This window comes from Equus quagga, chromosome 11 (assembly GCF_021613505.1).
Source record: "Equus quagga isolate Etosha38 chromosome 11, UCLA_HA_Equagga_1.0, whole genome shotgun sequence".
Taxonomy (NCBI): Eukaryota; Metazoa; Chordata; class Mammalia; order Perissodactyla; family Equidae; genus Equus; species Equus quagga.
In genome coordinates this window covers 102,880,735-102,896,184 of record NC_060277.1, presented here as the reverse complement: position 1 = coordinate 102,896,184, position 15,450 = coordinate 102,880,735, and the positions used below count along the sequence as shown (strand labels likewise).

The following is a 15,450-nucleotide window of genomic DNA, read 5'->3' as shown; positions in this document are numbered from 1 at the left end:
CACATGGTTGATGATGATAGTGGTGGTGATGATGATTGAAAGACTTTGAAAAGTCCCGGTAGAGATGCTGAGAAATATTTCCAAGGGAGGCTAATTAAGTTGCTACATTATAAAACTAAGATATGAGAAACAGGCTAGCAGATGCTTTCCATAGAACTAGAAATTTCCCTTTGTTATTTTTTTCTAAGAGGCCTAGATTTAGATTTGTGGGTTAGACTTCATTTGTGCCTATGAAAATTGCTTTAGTCAAAAACTTCTTTTTCTCCCCCAACCGTGAATATGACAGAAGCATCTGAGCTGAATGTTTCCAAACCTCTTTAGTTATAATATAATGTCAGGCTTCTGACATATGACAGCAGGTTTCATACTCCACTTAATGAGAGGCTGCCAGTGCCTGGAGAAGTAAAAGTAAGATATACAAGTATTGCACTAAACGGGAAAATGTTACTAACTTGGTAATAGTGACGACTTGGTGTATACTGGCCATTTCTGTGTGGCACCAAGTGCAGCCAAACGGACCATAACTTGTATGTGGGATAATTTTATCTAGAACTCTCAGGTGAACAGTGATAAAGTATGCTTTGCTAAATATTTGGTAGTTCTTTTCACATGTATTTATTATTTTTTTTTACCGAATGTGAGACAAAATGATTTAGAGGCTGCTAAGACAGGTTTCTACGTTCAGGTGTCTTTGCAGTCCCAGAGGAACCTGTTATGTTTCTTTTCCCTTTTTTGCTTTGGTTTCCAGGAAGCTCAGAGAGAAAACTAATACCTAAAACGTCATTGTCAGCCTTGGTTCTGGTACAGTTGCGAATTCAGCAATGTGCGTTAGAACCTCTGGTTTAGGCTTCAGTGTCTGTCCTCCAGGCATGTGCGTGAGAGAGAAATGATGAAGGAACAAAGGAGGAGGTAGATAGAGTAATCACTATCGTAAGTGGCAGAATGTGTAAGTGGCATATAAAAGACAGAGATAAAATGCTGTGGAGGGTCAGAGGAAAGAGGAAAATTGTATCTGGCGCTGACCTCTGGAGAGGCTTCCTGGGAGAAGGAAGCAGCCTTCCTTGTTGCCTTTTTAGGTATTTCAGCAGGTGGGCTCTCGGCCTGTGGTGGTTATGTGAGATGGAGGGAACAGTCAGAGCAAGTGAGAGAAGCCGGGGTGCCACCTGGGGGTCACCTGAGGAAGGACTGAACGTCAAGGTTTATAGATGTAAGAAAGAGTCCTGAGGCCCTGTCCATCAGATGCTGCTTCTCACAACCTGAGGGCAAGTGGGACTCCCACACAAGACACCCAGGACTCAGCTCCTCCCCGTACACCTCCCTGGCCCCACACAGCCTCCTGGGAACACCACAGCAGTCACAGTTTGTGTGATTCCCTTGGCAGCTCTCAGGAAAGCTCCTCTGGAGCCAGTGAAAGGACGGCTCAAGCAAGAGTTTTCCTTTGATGGTCTTCTACTTGAGTTGTACAATAAAAATAACGTGTTGGAATTATGCATGTAAGATCTGGTGAAACCCTAAAGCCTGTGGTTTAGTTAATGGTACTGTGGCAGTGGCAGTGGTCCAGTTTTGCTGATGTGCTATGGTCATGTAAGATGTTACGGCTGGGAAAGCTGGGTGAAGAGTACATAGAAAGTCTATACTATTTTTTGCTGATTCTTGTGAGTCTTAAATTATTTCAAAATAATAAAAAATTTGTTATTTTCTTTTTAAAAGCAAGATGGAATCAAAGAGATCATCTAGTCCAGTTGTTTTTGAACTTTTCTTTTAGCAGCGGCCTCCCTCTCTTGCCCTCCCCCTTTCTCATCCTCAGCAGCCCCAGGCACCTCCTGACAACTGTAGGGCTCTGTGAAATACCACTTGAAACATGTTAATCCGGTCCAACACCTTCAAGACTCCAGATGAGATCAGGGCCCAAAGAAGTAAAATGCACCTCTATTTAGTGGCTTTTTATAGAAACATAGAGCCTGGCGAGTTCTTAGAACAGCTGCTTTCCACAAATCTCCATTAAGTCACAGCTCTTTAGCCAACACTGTGGTTTCTTTTGTCAGACTGGATGAGAACAATCAGACTGGAAAAGAGTGTCCATGCTTCTGCATTCCGTTTCTGCGGGGCGGGAGATGGACTCGTCCACATGGTTGAGACAGTGCATGAGTGTGTTATGTTGGCAGGTGGTTTCACAATTTACCACTCGGCCTGGAACGTTTGCCTTGGAAAGCCAGGCTTGAGCAGAGCGCAGGAGCTCAGGACCTCGGAGGAAGGCCCCTGCCTTCTCGCTAAGTTGGCCTCCGCTCCGACCACCTGCGAGGATAGGTTGATTAGCTTTCCTTTTCCTTCCCATTCGGGCAAACCTTGGTTTACTTCCAAGGCTCATATAATTGTAATGATCCTCTCTTGTATTTGTCTAAGGATTCCAGGTTGCAAAGTCCTTTCTCATAGGTTCCCTAAGTTAAGCCTCACCCCAGGCTATGACATAGGCAGACTGGTTTTATTTCGGCTTTATAAAATAGTGACATGACTTTTCCAAGGTTGCTGAGTTTGTATGAAGGCAGGAGTCAGAACACAGGTGTCCAGAATCCTGGTAAATGCTCTTTTTATAGGAGGGATCTTGGTTAGTGTAAAGCACGTGCACACACATGATGATCAACAAACAGGTGGTGGTGGTATTATTATTATTATTATCGTTGTTATAGTCACGATCCTTGGCCACTCATGATTTTGGAGTGTGAGGACTCCAAGACTTGGTCATTCTCCAGGTTTATACAGGAAGTGGAAGCGATGGTTTCCTCCCTACACCTCCAAAAGATTAGAGCCTGAAGATGCCATATGGGGGCTGGATGAGTAAGACTTAGGTTTTCCTGCAAAGTGAAGCAAGTTGCCCATGTGCCACATCAGTAGAGATCTACGTGACAACCAACTGGCAGGCCAGCCACCCTGCAGCTGCCTGACACTCCCAGCCTCCAGAGGGCTGTGTGTGAGCTGCCATGCTTTATTTATTTACTGCCAGTTGTTGATGCCTTGCTTCTGTGGGAAAACTGGCTGCTCCCTTTCCGCTAGCATCCTCTTTGTCCTCCACGTGGTAGGACACAACTTTTACTGTGGACCTGGGAACTTTTCATTGGTACTGGCCTCTTCCCTCGACATTCTGCCTAACATCCTTGGATATTGAAAAAATTGGTGAACTGCTTGAATGGTGGAAGGCTAAGGCCATACTGTAGACCATATTCACAGCTGCTGCTTGTTGGGAAAAATGATCTCCCAAGGAAGGTGTTGCTTTTTCACACCCTGAGGGAGATTTAGAAAGTAAGTTAGTGGCCTGCCTCAAGAATATTGTTAATCATCTACACGTGTATGTAACTAGCATCTATTAGGCACTTTCTTGATATTTGTTGAATAACCTTCTAAAGCAGTGGTTCTCAGTCTTTAGTGAGCCTGCCAAAATTAGGATCACCTGCAGGGCTAGTGGACCTACAGACCTTGAGGCCTCACCTGCAGAGTTTCTGATTGAGTTGATCTGAGGAGGGGCTAAATAATTTCATTTCCAACAAGCTGCAGGAGATGCTGGCGCCACGTAGAGACCATACTTTGAAAACCATGGTCCTAAAGCAGGGATTGGCAAACTGTTTCTGTAAGGGCCAGATAGTAAATATTTTAGGCTTTGTGGGCCACGTGGGCTCTGTTACAACTGCTCAACTCTGCCATTGCAGCCACAGAAAATATGTAAATGAATGAATATGGCTGTGTTCCAGTAAAACTTTATTTACAAAACAGGTGGTGGACTCATTTAAAAGAAAAATGTGTTGCAAATATAAAAATTTTTTAAAAAGATGTTAGGAGCCAGATCCTCATTCTGGATGGATTTCTGAAAGCTTTTGGATGGGAATCAGTGTTAAAGGTGCAAACGTTGGTCAAATCCCATCTCTGATATTCGCCAGCCACATGACTTTGAAGGTCACTCCCTTCTCTGTAGGACAAGAATTTATACAGTGAAAAAATCGGGGGAAATATTAACATTAGCAAGTCTGAGTGGCGCTTAGGTGAGTGTTTGGTTTCCTAGTCTTTGTACTATTCTGCATGATTGATGTATTCCAGAATTCTAAAATTTATGTCTTTAATAAGTAATCATAATAATTCTTTGGCATGTATATGGCTTAGATTTTGATTCCAAAGTCAACCAAAAGGTGAATTATCTTTTAAAGTCAAAATCACCCTTGCAATTCCCTCACCTCACCAGCACCTAGGTTCTTAGTCAAAAACCAAGAATATCTTTCTTTGTGTATCTTTGCGTTTGAGAAACACGAAAGGACATGTCTACAGTGGAGCTCCTGGTCTCCTGCCCTTTGCCTGCTCCTCTGTCATCTTCCTTAATTCAGTGACTGGCAGCTGTGTCTTTACAGCTGCTCAGGCCACAAAGAATGATTCAGGAGGAGGACTTTCAGGAGGAAGGGTCTTGATATGGACATGTGGAGTATGGAATTGTTTTAGAGTGCAAGTAGGACGTAAAGATCTTTTCACTCAACCCTCTACTTTTACGTATTAATGAACAGAGGCCCAAGAAGCAGAGGAGCTTCCCTGGTCTACGTGGATTCACCCATCTGAGCATTTTACTAAGATCGAGTTGTTTTGCCCACGTGACAACCACATAGGATAGGTGCTGTTAATTTCCCAGTTTACAGCTGAGGCGGAAAGGATAAGTAATTTGTCCAAGGTCACATGTCTGGGAAGTCACATAACTGGGATTTGAACCTCGGCAGTCTGACCCCCGAGTCCATGCTCTTTAATTACTGTGGTATGCTATATAGAATTTTTACTTCCTTGTCTATAATCTGTCTGTGGGATGAGGAAGAAAAACGCTCCCTGAAGAGAAGCTGCCTAGCTGCACCTTCAGTAATTTGTATGGCATGCTATAGAAGGTAATGAAATTGCAGCAGGGGACTATGGGGAGCATACGTTCAGTGCATTTCCAATTTTGATCTGATTATGCTTGTTTCCCCATGCAAATACATATAATGCTTTAAAAATAGTGCAGAAGCAGGAAGATGTCCCTCTCAGTTTAGGTGTGTATCTGGTCTTAACAGAAGATTGTGTTTTTGGAAACCTTGCCCAAAAGGAGATGGCCCAAACTCCATTGAGTGGATCCAGGGCCATTCAGTTCAGCTTCACAAACCCCCCTATTCTGTGCCTGCTCTGTGCTGCAGCCTGTGCTGGGCACTAGGGACACAGAGATCCCAAGCTGTCTGAGCACTGTGCTTGCACTCACTCGCTTTGATGACTGTAAATCCAGAAGTGACAGCGTTAGTGGAAACCCTGGTATGTGCAAATTACACCCCGTAAAGAGAGGAAACATGGGTATTTGTTACACAGCCCAGAATAGGCAGCCTATTAACATATGATGTGGCAAAGTCGCCACCACCCATTGTATGACCCCAGAGAATGGTGCACAGTCTGGTGCCATTGAATGTTGACATGAGGATGGGGAGTGGGTGGGGCCTGAGCTTGGCTTGGTCCAAAGATGTGGTCCTCTAATGACTGGAATGAGCTCTGTGCTTTTTCTTCCCCCAGGACCCCAGGAGCAAGCACAAGTTTAAAATCCACACTTACGGAAGCCCCACCTTCTGTGATCACTGTGGGTCATTGCTGTATGGACTTATCCATCAAGGGATGAAATGTGACAGTAAGTAAGTTTTCCTTTCCAGTAGATGGCGAGGCTCTGCAGCTTATGCCCAGAGTTTACAGAGCACTTCAGGTTCAGTAACTTTTCAACACCACTCATCAATACAGAAAATTTGTTCAGATATATACAAGACTGAAAAAGGGTAGAATCTCTCTGCTCTCAAAGTTCGGGTTTATTAAACTATGTAATTGCCTAATTGTGAACCCAAAAGAAGCACCCCATTTATAAATGAAGTTGGTGCTGTCGCGTTTTTCCATGGGAGAAATCTTCAATCACGGTAAAATGCAGGCTAGTCAAACCCTAAAGCAAATGCCATGTGTTGAAAGAAGACTCCTCACCTCCAGATTCTACCTTTGGTTAGACTTTAAAATAAGCTAAGCAACCATAGTCATTATCTTCCTGTGTCTCTAATTAGTGGGTGGACTGTGGAAAAATCCAGTAGGCTTTCCTTAAAACTGAAACCACAATGAAAATAAAAACCAGGATGGCATCTTACTTAAGTTCACTCACCTTGCGTGTTCATGGGCAGATCAAATTTCTATCAGTCCAGCTAGAGATGAAATTAATCACTGAAGACCATCGACGAGGAGGACATCAGCGCTCTGCCATTCTCCTTTTTAATTTTTAAGGTTTTTGGCGAGGAAGATTGGCCCTGAGCTAACATCTGTGCCAATCTTCCTCTACTTTGTATGTGGGATGCCACCAGAGCATGGCTTGATAAGCAGTGCGTGGGTCTGCACCCAGGATCTGAACCCATGAACCCCAAGCCACTGAAACAGAGCATGCAAACCCAAGTAGTATACCACCAGGCCAAACCCCCATTCTCCTTTTTTGTTCTGTATGTATCTCCATCAAATACCAGGCGGAAAAAAAACAACTATGGAAAATCTTCACTGTGGTAATTCCTATATTATGAGATTTCCCCAGGCTATTTATTTGTTTAAAGGAAAGTATATTTTTAGGACATAGAAAGGTAATTACTGAGCCTGTTTTTCTAGTAGAAGGGGAAGCATTATCAGTATACTGTCATTCCTTAGTGACTGCTATTATGGCCAAAAGCTTTATATGTGTATTCTAAATGGAGCAAGGACAATATATAAAAAATCAAGATAGCTGAACATTGTAGAGTAGATAATTTCTCAGAACACAGGGCTACTTCACCGTACAAAGCTGTAGAATTTAATAGCCTAACGAAAGCTTTGTGATCATCAAGGCCAGTGGCCTTCTATGTTCCAAGAAACCCTAGGATTGCAAAGACGAGGTTTTCAGGGTTTCTGCAAGTGCAAATTCTAAGTCCACTTGTAAATATACTTTTAACCATTTTAAAACTTGAAACAAAAACGAACACTTGAATGTGTTACACATTCAACCTTGACAAGTTGGAGATGACATCGGAGCCTCGATGTTGCCACAGCTTCACTCATTGGGCAAAATATGCAATCAGGTTCCTCCTGCCACGTCCTCTCCACTGAAGCATCTGCCAGGATTGGGAAGCACGCTGTTAGAGCATGTAGCCGTTTGTGCGTACTCTTCATTTGGTGACGCTGTACAACTGTAACAAAATACAGGAATTAATGAGTTGTTGAGGCTTAACTGAGACTTCACCTAACATCCCGAACAGCCGGTTTCAAAATTTTGTTTGGATCAGAGGGTTTTATTGGCTATCCATGAATGTGTTTATAATAAATAAATGCTATAAATTTGAATTTATTAACTAAGTTTACGCTAGTGAAATAACACTCATCTGGTTTATGTATTAGGATTCTGCTTAAGATTTTGTTTGAAAGACGGGTTCCATTACTAAAAAATTTTGAAAACCACTGACCTAGACCAGTGCTTTTTGTTTTGTTTTCAACTCTTTTCCTTGGAATCCTAGGGCTTCTGGGGCTGCCCCCTGTGCTCCTTCCTCAAGGAAGGAGGCAAATAAGCAGGTGGGCACCAAGACCCCGACCCCTCCCTTAACTTCTGCAGAGAGGAAACCTCTTCCTGTGCCCTTACACATGGTAGGATTATAAGACTGTATATGATTCTGCTTGGAGGGGGCAGAGGGAGTGAGCAGCCACTTGTCTAGGCTAAGCTGTTAGTTTGCAGAGCAGGAAATGGAATCAGAGAGAGCAAGTGAGCTTCCCAAGATATAAAACCACTTAACAGCAGAGCCAAGACAAGAAGACGACCGAGTGCACTTTCCCCTCCGATGCCCTGCCTGTTGTCCATGTCCTTTCCAGAGGCTCAGGCATTTGTTTCAAGTTGCAAATTCTGCCCAGGCACTTAAAGATAGGATTTGGTTAACCCAAGCCGTGTCCATGGAACCGCTTTTCAAGAGCGTTTCTATGGCTGAACCAAGGTACATGATTTTGAACAGTTACCTTTGGACATAGAAGCCTAAACAGAATTGACATTTGTGAATCAGCTAATTGTTCTTTCCTCGTTGTGTCCCTTATCCTGCTTTCAGTGTTTAATCATAGCAAATATTCATTATTCATGATGCTCTTTGCAAATTACTTCACCATGTTCAAATTAAACACTCAAAATGAAACGGGCGTGAAGGCTCCACCTTGAAGGTTCCAGAAGAGCCTTGTAGCGTCCCTTCGAGGATGTGTGAGGATTCCAGTGGCCGTCCCTCCTTCTGGAAGCCTGAAGGTAGATGAACGATAAAGCTGGAACACCTACAGAGTCTTATGTTGGTGTTCAGTCACAGGATTCTTTTTCAGGGTTTCTTTGGTTCATTGCAACAAGACTGATCTTTTTTTATCCTCCCCCTGTCTCACCCACGTGATGTCAGCTAGTAAGGAATGGCTTATCATGCCAGGCATGTATTTGTTTTACTTGGAGTAATATTTATGTATTTGAAGACAGGTTTAAAATATCAAAGACAAGTTCTTTTAAAAACAACAACAACAAAAGCAGTATACTTAAGCCTTCTTGAAAGTGCAGAGTTAGCAGAGGAAAGGAAAATTTTATGAATTTCCTGTACGTGACCCACAGATTCTCACTCTGAGTGGTGATCTCAGAGAAGCATAAGAAATTCTTTGACAAAAAGTATCCTCTGTTTAAAATTTGTATGTTATTTGCCTCCGTGTACCTAAAATATTAATTAGCCTGTGCTTTGTATGCATTTACCTATGTGAATTTTGTATACTGTTCAATATTTGAAGTGTTCACGGAAGACCAGGCAGGGGTATTTTGCTTCAGTTAAGACTAAACAAATGTAGTACAGATATTTTAAGGATATTGTCATGAAGTCTGAGCTGTAAGGGACATCTGCTAACAGTTCTTTATGTCACCAAAAACATTATAGCAAAGTATCGAGTTAGAGGGTAGCTCATTGTCACTTCTGCTCATACAACCAAAACACTGAGGAAGTGATGGTTTGAGTCCATATGCCCAGCCAGCCTCACCCCTCGCCTTCTTGATTCACAGCCTGTGATATGAATGTGCACAAGCAGTGTGTGATAAATGTCCCCAGCCTCTGCGGGATGGACCACACAGAGAAGAGAGGGCGGATCTACCTGAAGGCGGAGGTTGCCGATGAAAAGCTCCATGTCACAGGTAAGACCATCATGAAGAGGCGTAAAACATGCAACTTCTTGGTGGGCATTCAGATGAAGGTCAGGCTGACGCCGAGACGAGGCTCAGAAACCCGGGCTTGTCATTGCCTCGGAGCTGGTCAGACTCAGAGCCACTGATTCACATTAACACGTCAACACACCTCCCAGGAGACCACTCTGTATGCCGAATTCCCAAAGACTCAATGTCATACAAAGTCAGAACCACCCTGTGGATTGAGGTACTCTGACAGCGTGGCCAGTGTATTGTCCCCCTGGTGATGGGGGACAGGGAAGCCAATTAAGCAAAATGCTGTTGGTAAGAGTGGAACTAGGATGAGGGGAGGCAGATGGATGATCCAGATGTTGAATAGCATCAGGCTATGATGACCTGATAAGTCCATCGTAATGATGACAACATCAGCAGCCGCAGCCACCATTGAGCGTGTGTGCTTCCTCTGGGTTAGGCACGGTGCTAAGAACTTCACATAGATTAATTTGCATCTTCTTCACAACTACCGGATTATTAGCCTCATTTTCCAGAAGAGGAAACTGACGCACAGAGAGATCAGAGACTTGCAATGTCACAGAGTAAGCAAGGAGCCAAGATTGGATCCAAGGGGTTTTGACTCTATACCCTATATTTCTAATTATCACACCACGTGCACCTCATACAAACAGCCTAGCTGTGGGACCAGAATTCCCATCCAGGGGCCAGGACCCTCGTCGGGGCTGTGTCTGGGGGGGCTCTGTCATAGCGCAGCTTTTCCTTTGGTTTTCCCACCAAACCCACTTGAGGTTTATCAACACTGTCAATCAAGTTATCTTTGAGTGTTGTTGGCCCAGGACCCCATCCTGTGTCCTCAAGGTGCTCTGATGTGTCTGTGCTGTGACCCACCCCAGGTTGATTCATGGTTTAACTCTCGGATGTCAACCTTGTTTTCTTGCTCTTGGACCCCCTCGTGTACCACCATCTACTCTCCTTTCTTTGACAAGACGTTTGTTTTCATTTGATCGGCAAAGGTATTACCTTTCCATTTGTATTTAGGAATGCTGGGCTATCATAAAAATGGAAAGACTAACATTAATGTTATTTATTTGTAAATACCAGAAGATATTACAGACAAAGACTGAAAGGGTCTATTTAAGGGGAAACAAAAAGAGGAGAGAGTTCCAGAGAAGGCTTGCTTTTGAAAATAGCCTCATTTTTTTTTTTTTTTAAATAAGCAAATTTTCTACCCAACACTGTCCTCTCAAGTAAGAATTCAGGGAAAATCAAAGGATTTCGAGGTGTTTCTAGAAAAGAGTCAATACAGTTTGCCTCTGGATAACCTTATGGAGCAAACACCAAATATAGCTAATGGTTCAGATTGACTTGTGAATAAAATCTCTGTCATAGACATGGAATCTCTTGACCTTTTGTGTTTTAGAGAAGTTTCTTTATTTTCTCAGACCTATCCCTCCTGTACCCTTGCATTTGGGGCTGTGGCTATCACCTCAATTTCCTTTCATTGGACTGATGCTGTCAACAGAGTCCATTCTGTCCTCCTCTGGGCTAACAGCCAGGGCCCCTCTGACCTCATGGGCACCGATGCTCTCTGCCCAGAGGAATTGGGGTTCTGTGGGGGCCATGAGCATGTCTGCACATCACAGCCTCACACTGTTTCTCTCTCTTTTCTACTGTGGCTCCTACCTTGTCAAAGTCATGTATGGAGGCAGGGAGCATGCAGTTTAGGAGAAAACTACCATAAAACATAGTCTCAAGAGGTGTTAAGGGATTGAGTAGCATCAAGTCGCAAGCCTATTGGCTAAACATTTCCATATTTTTCCTTAGCTTTATGAAGCTACCGCCATTGACAATATAATAGACATCATAGGTTAATAGAGCTAAATTGTGAGGTTCACAGCTCACTGTAAGGCAAGAATAGTCTGGGCAGAATTTTTAAATGGGCAGCTCTCACTTGTTGTGCTTCTGAATACAGCAAAACACACACTGTGCATGCTGGTCCTGCCCCGTGCCTTCTCCTGTAATAAAAGCAGCAACTATATGATGCTGCCTAAGCTTTCCAGTCTCTTCTTTGAGCCTCGGGAGTCTTGCAGAGGTAACACTACACAGAGGGGAAACAGATGCACTGGCCACGGTGGCACATGGTACACAGGCAGAAGAGAAAGATCAGGTCCCATCATGCAAGGACAGCAAAGAGTGTTCTCCTAGGACTCATAGGGTAATTGTTCCACCATTGCCAGGAGTTGAACTTGACTCACAATTATAGAATCATCTTAGGGGACAACACCCGTCACAGAGTTAGACATGGACTTTTCACGCATGAAAGCCAACCAGTATAACTTACAGCAACAATCTAGGCCAAGTCTCTTGAGGATTAGTCTAAAATATTTTGCATAGATATAGCTCTGCTCTGGGAATGTGAATTCAGCAATAGTTTAGTAACACAGCAATAGCAGCTGACGCTTATGAGCACTTCCCACAAAGGGGCACTTTCTAAGCACTTGTCCCAGTTAACTTTTTAAACTTGTGTGGAAGTTTACTTTGTAGATGAAGACACCAAGGCACAAAGAAATAAAATAACTCGTCCAAAGTCACAAAGACGGTAAGTTTAATATTTTAATGATAGCATCAATACGAATTGCGATCTTGTTTTAGTTCAGGCAGCCCTAACAAATACCACAGGCTGGGCGGCTTAAACAGCAAACATTTATTTCTCACAGTTCTGGAGGCTGAGAAATCCAAGATCAAGGTGAGGACTCTCTTCCTGGCTTGTAGGTGGTCTCCTTCTAGCTGTGTCCTCACAGGGTAGAGGGAGGGAGAGAGACGAAGCAAGCTATCTGATGTCACATAAGGGCGCTAATCCCGTCATGAGGACTCCACCCTGCTGACCTAACCATCTCCCAAGGCCCCATCTCCAAATACCATCACCTAGGGGGTTAGGGCTTCAACTTATGAATTTACGGGGAGAGGGGGTTGGAATACAAACATTCAGTCCTTAGCAAATCTATCTTAAAAACAGTTATTTGTGTGAAGGAAAGCCAAACTCAAGGAAATAACTAATAGGTAATCATTTCTCTAAAACTTTGAGTAGTTTTAGATTTGCAGAATCAGAATTAGCCTGGTTTTAATGAGAACACAAATATAAATAATAAACCATAAGGAGTAGAGCTTATGGTCCAAATGCAAAAAAAATCAGTTGTGAAAGTAGTACACAGTTCCCATGCACCCTTCACCCAGCACCCCCCACATTGACATTCTTTCATAAGTTTGGTTTAAGTATCAGAGGAGTCACATTTTTATATAGTACCTGATAAAGTTGTGAAAAATAGGTAGCTGTGTTCGTCACTGGAGATTGTTTTAAAGAGCCAAAGAGAAGACCTGAGACTTACCTTATTGCAATATGAGAGGCTGCAAGGAACACGAAGCAGAGCCGCTTTAGAGCAGTCCCTGCCATGAGGGCCCCTCCTGCCGTTACCTGCCTGCACCCTCCCCACCCACAGTGCAGGCAAGAGTTTGTCTTGACAGATGGTTTCAGCAACAATAGCTCCCATTTATTCAGTGCTTACTATGTACTTACTGTTCAGAGGACCGGACCCATCTCTCTGCTGAGCGCTTTATATTCATTGTTTCATGGACCCCTCACAATTCCACAGAGTACTATTATTATCCTCATTTTCAAGAGGAACAAACAAGCTGAGAGAAGGGAAGGAAATTGCTCCAAGTTATAAGGTAGAAAAAAACGGGGTCGGGGCCTGAACCCAGGTCTGACTCCCACGCCCGCAGGCGATGAGCCTCCCCAGTCTCTCTGATTAAAGAGTCTGTTTTTGAATAAATAGCAAACCCATAAATATTTGCTAAACCCATATTCAGCACTCCACAGGTTCTCAGGGGCTGCAGAAGGTCCACATGTGGGACTTACACCCAGCGGGGAAAAGACAAACACGTGAAGGACTTAAAGAGCCACCCAAGTCCAGTGTAATTAAGTGTCAATTATGGGGGAGCTAAATGGTACACCACTGGGGGGTGCTCCAGGTCATGGAGGACAAGCGGGCAGGGAAAGTCCCCGTGGAGAAAGGAGACTGAAGGACTGGAGATGTTTGAGAGGTCGGGGGAAGAGAGCTCTCGTAGAGGGCTTAATGAGATGTGGGAATTAGCCTGGCTTTCATGAGAACGCAGATATAAACAATAAACCGTAATGAGTAGAGTTTATGGTCCAAATGCGAGTGATTTCTTGGAAAATGCACTTAAACCCTGAACAGCTGTGTTAATTGCTAGATTAGCTCTATTTCCATTTTACCTGTGCAGAATCGCTCAAATTGAAAATAATTCCCAAAGAAGAATAGAAACTCCCAGCGGACTTTGGGACAGAAATCACCCTTTTGAAATCAGAGATGAGTTCCCGTGCTAGATTGGTGAGGTGTTTATGGGAAAGTCCTCCACTTTCGGGGTGTATTTTTATTTCTTGCCTTTGGGCAGTGGTGATGTTATCTGAACAGAGTCATTCTTTTTCTTTCAATATGCGATTTTAATAGGTTTTCTACATTCCTGTGTGCTTGTTTATTTGGTTTGGAGGGGTAGTAAAAAAAAAAATTCCCTGATGGGAACAAATTTTCAATTTAATGTTGTAAGTAAATGGAAAAAATATCGTATGCTTTATAGCTGTTTCAGGAACACATCTCTCCCACAAATAGATTATTCCGCAGAACAGTCTAATTTTCTTAGATACTTTGGGTTGCTAATTTGGCCTGGAGATGGAGGGTCTAAAACGAGTTCCATCTGGGAGGGGAGGCTCCTTGAGGGCTCTGAAGCTCCTTGCAGCTCAGGGATCGAATCCTCCTCTCTCTGCCTTCCTGGGGCTGTGTCGGATTCTGTCCCCATGTCTCACCACCCCAGCTATAGAGACTTGCCATCATGTTCTTGTGATTAAAACAATAATATTCCCTCTGTGTTCTTCCGCCTTATAATAGTGTATTTGCTACAGAGTCAAGGCGGTGAGACTCAGCTTCATATGATAATCATTCATTCCTTGGCTCATCCATTCATTATACAAATACTGAGCATGTGTCAGGCTCTCTGCCAGGCACTGAAGATGCTAAGGTAATTAAGACGGTCCTTATTCTGGTATGTGAGGTTCTTGTGGGGAATTAGGACGTGAAAAAAACATGGGGCAGTGCCCAGGTGCCTCAAAGTGTGGTGGGAACTAGATCTCCCAAGCTCCCCCCACAGTTCCGTTTTTCCCGTGTGTTCCTGAACTTCAGGAAACAGTGCCTCGCCTGCCGTGAGGAAGCTGCAGATGGCTTCACATGGAAGTGATAGTGGAACCAGGAGGACAGGTGGGGAGAAGGGGCATTTCAGGTAAAGATGCAGAGCCAGGGAAGGGCATGGTGCGTTCAGGACTGTGCTTGACACAGTCCAGGAATTTGGGGATTTTGAGTGTGAGGTGGGGAGAGCTGGAGGGAAATTTATTTCCATTTTCAAGGGTTAGGGCTACCATTTACAGTTTATAGATTGCACAGTTGTTAGGAGTCATGTAGGATAGGCTCTGAGTGAAAGAGTTATTTTTCAAACAGGAAGATTTTAAGTTCCAGGTGGCTATGTTTTCAACAAGGATAGAGCATCAGCCTCCTGCCGTGAACTCCAGACATCACTCTGAGGTTCACAGTGACCCTCAACTTTCTTTGTCAGTGGTGGGAAAGGGGGCACAGCAGGTGGCCTCTTGGTTGCCTAAAAGCTGTGTAAGGATGCTTTTCCCAGTGGGAGACAGGCTTGTGGAATATAATAACCAGTATGGGGCTTCCAGCAAGGAGGAGTTGGACCGAGCTGCTTGCTTGAAGGAAAAGGTATTAGTTGGAGGTAATTTCTGTTAAATAAAATCTTGGCTGTGGGATTTGGAGCCAGCTGAGGAACACAGGTGATGCAGCTCCTGTAGCTGGTCCTTTGGTTTGGGCTAGAGAGAGGGGGTCTGCAAGAACCTGCTTACCCTCAAGTTTATCCAGATCGTCTGTTATTGGTGATGCTACGTTTGATCACCTGGTTAAGGTATTATCATCAGATCCCTCCAGTGCAAAGGTACCTTTTTCTGTTTATAATTAACAAGGAGTCTGGCTATCATACTTGCAGACCAACAACCTTTTACCCAATGGTTTTAGCATCCATGGATGAGCCTTAATCACTTGTTACAATGATGGCTGCGAAAGGCTGATTTTCTTTTCTTTTTTTTTTGTAAAGAT

At 43.7% G+C, this 15,450-nt stretch overlaps 1 protein-coding gene across 2 annotated transcripts in view; it reads left to right on the top strand.

The window, feature by feature from the left end:
* PRKCA (protein kinase C alpha) overlaps positions 1-15,450 on the top strand; it is a 404,998-nt gene that overhangs the window by 269,160 nt on the left and 120,388 nt on the right. For both annotated transcript variants that reach the window (XM_046675327.1, XM_046675328.1), the window contains exons 4-5: positions 5,557-5,668; positions 9,089-9,217. In XM_046675327.1, the coding sequence (XP_046531283.1) occupies positions 5,557-5,668; positions 9,089-9,217 (241 nt within the window). The remainder of the gene's footprint in view (positions 1-5,556; positions 5,669-9,088; positions 9,218-15,450) is intronic.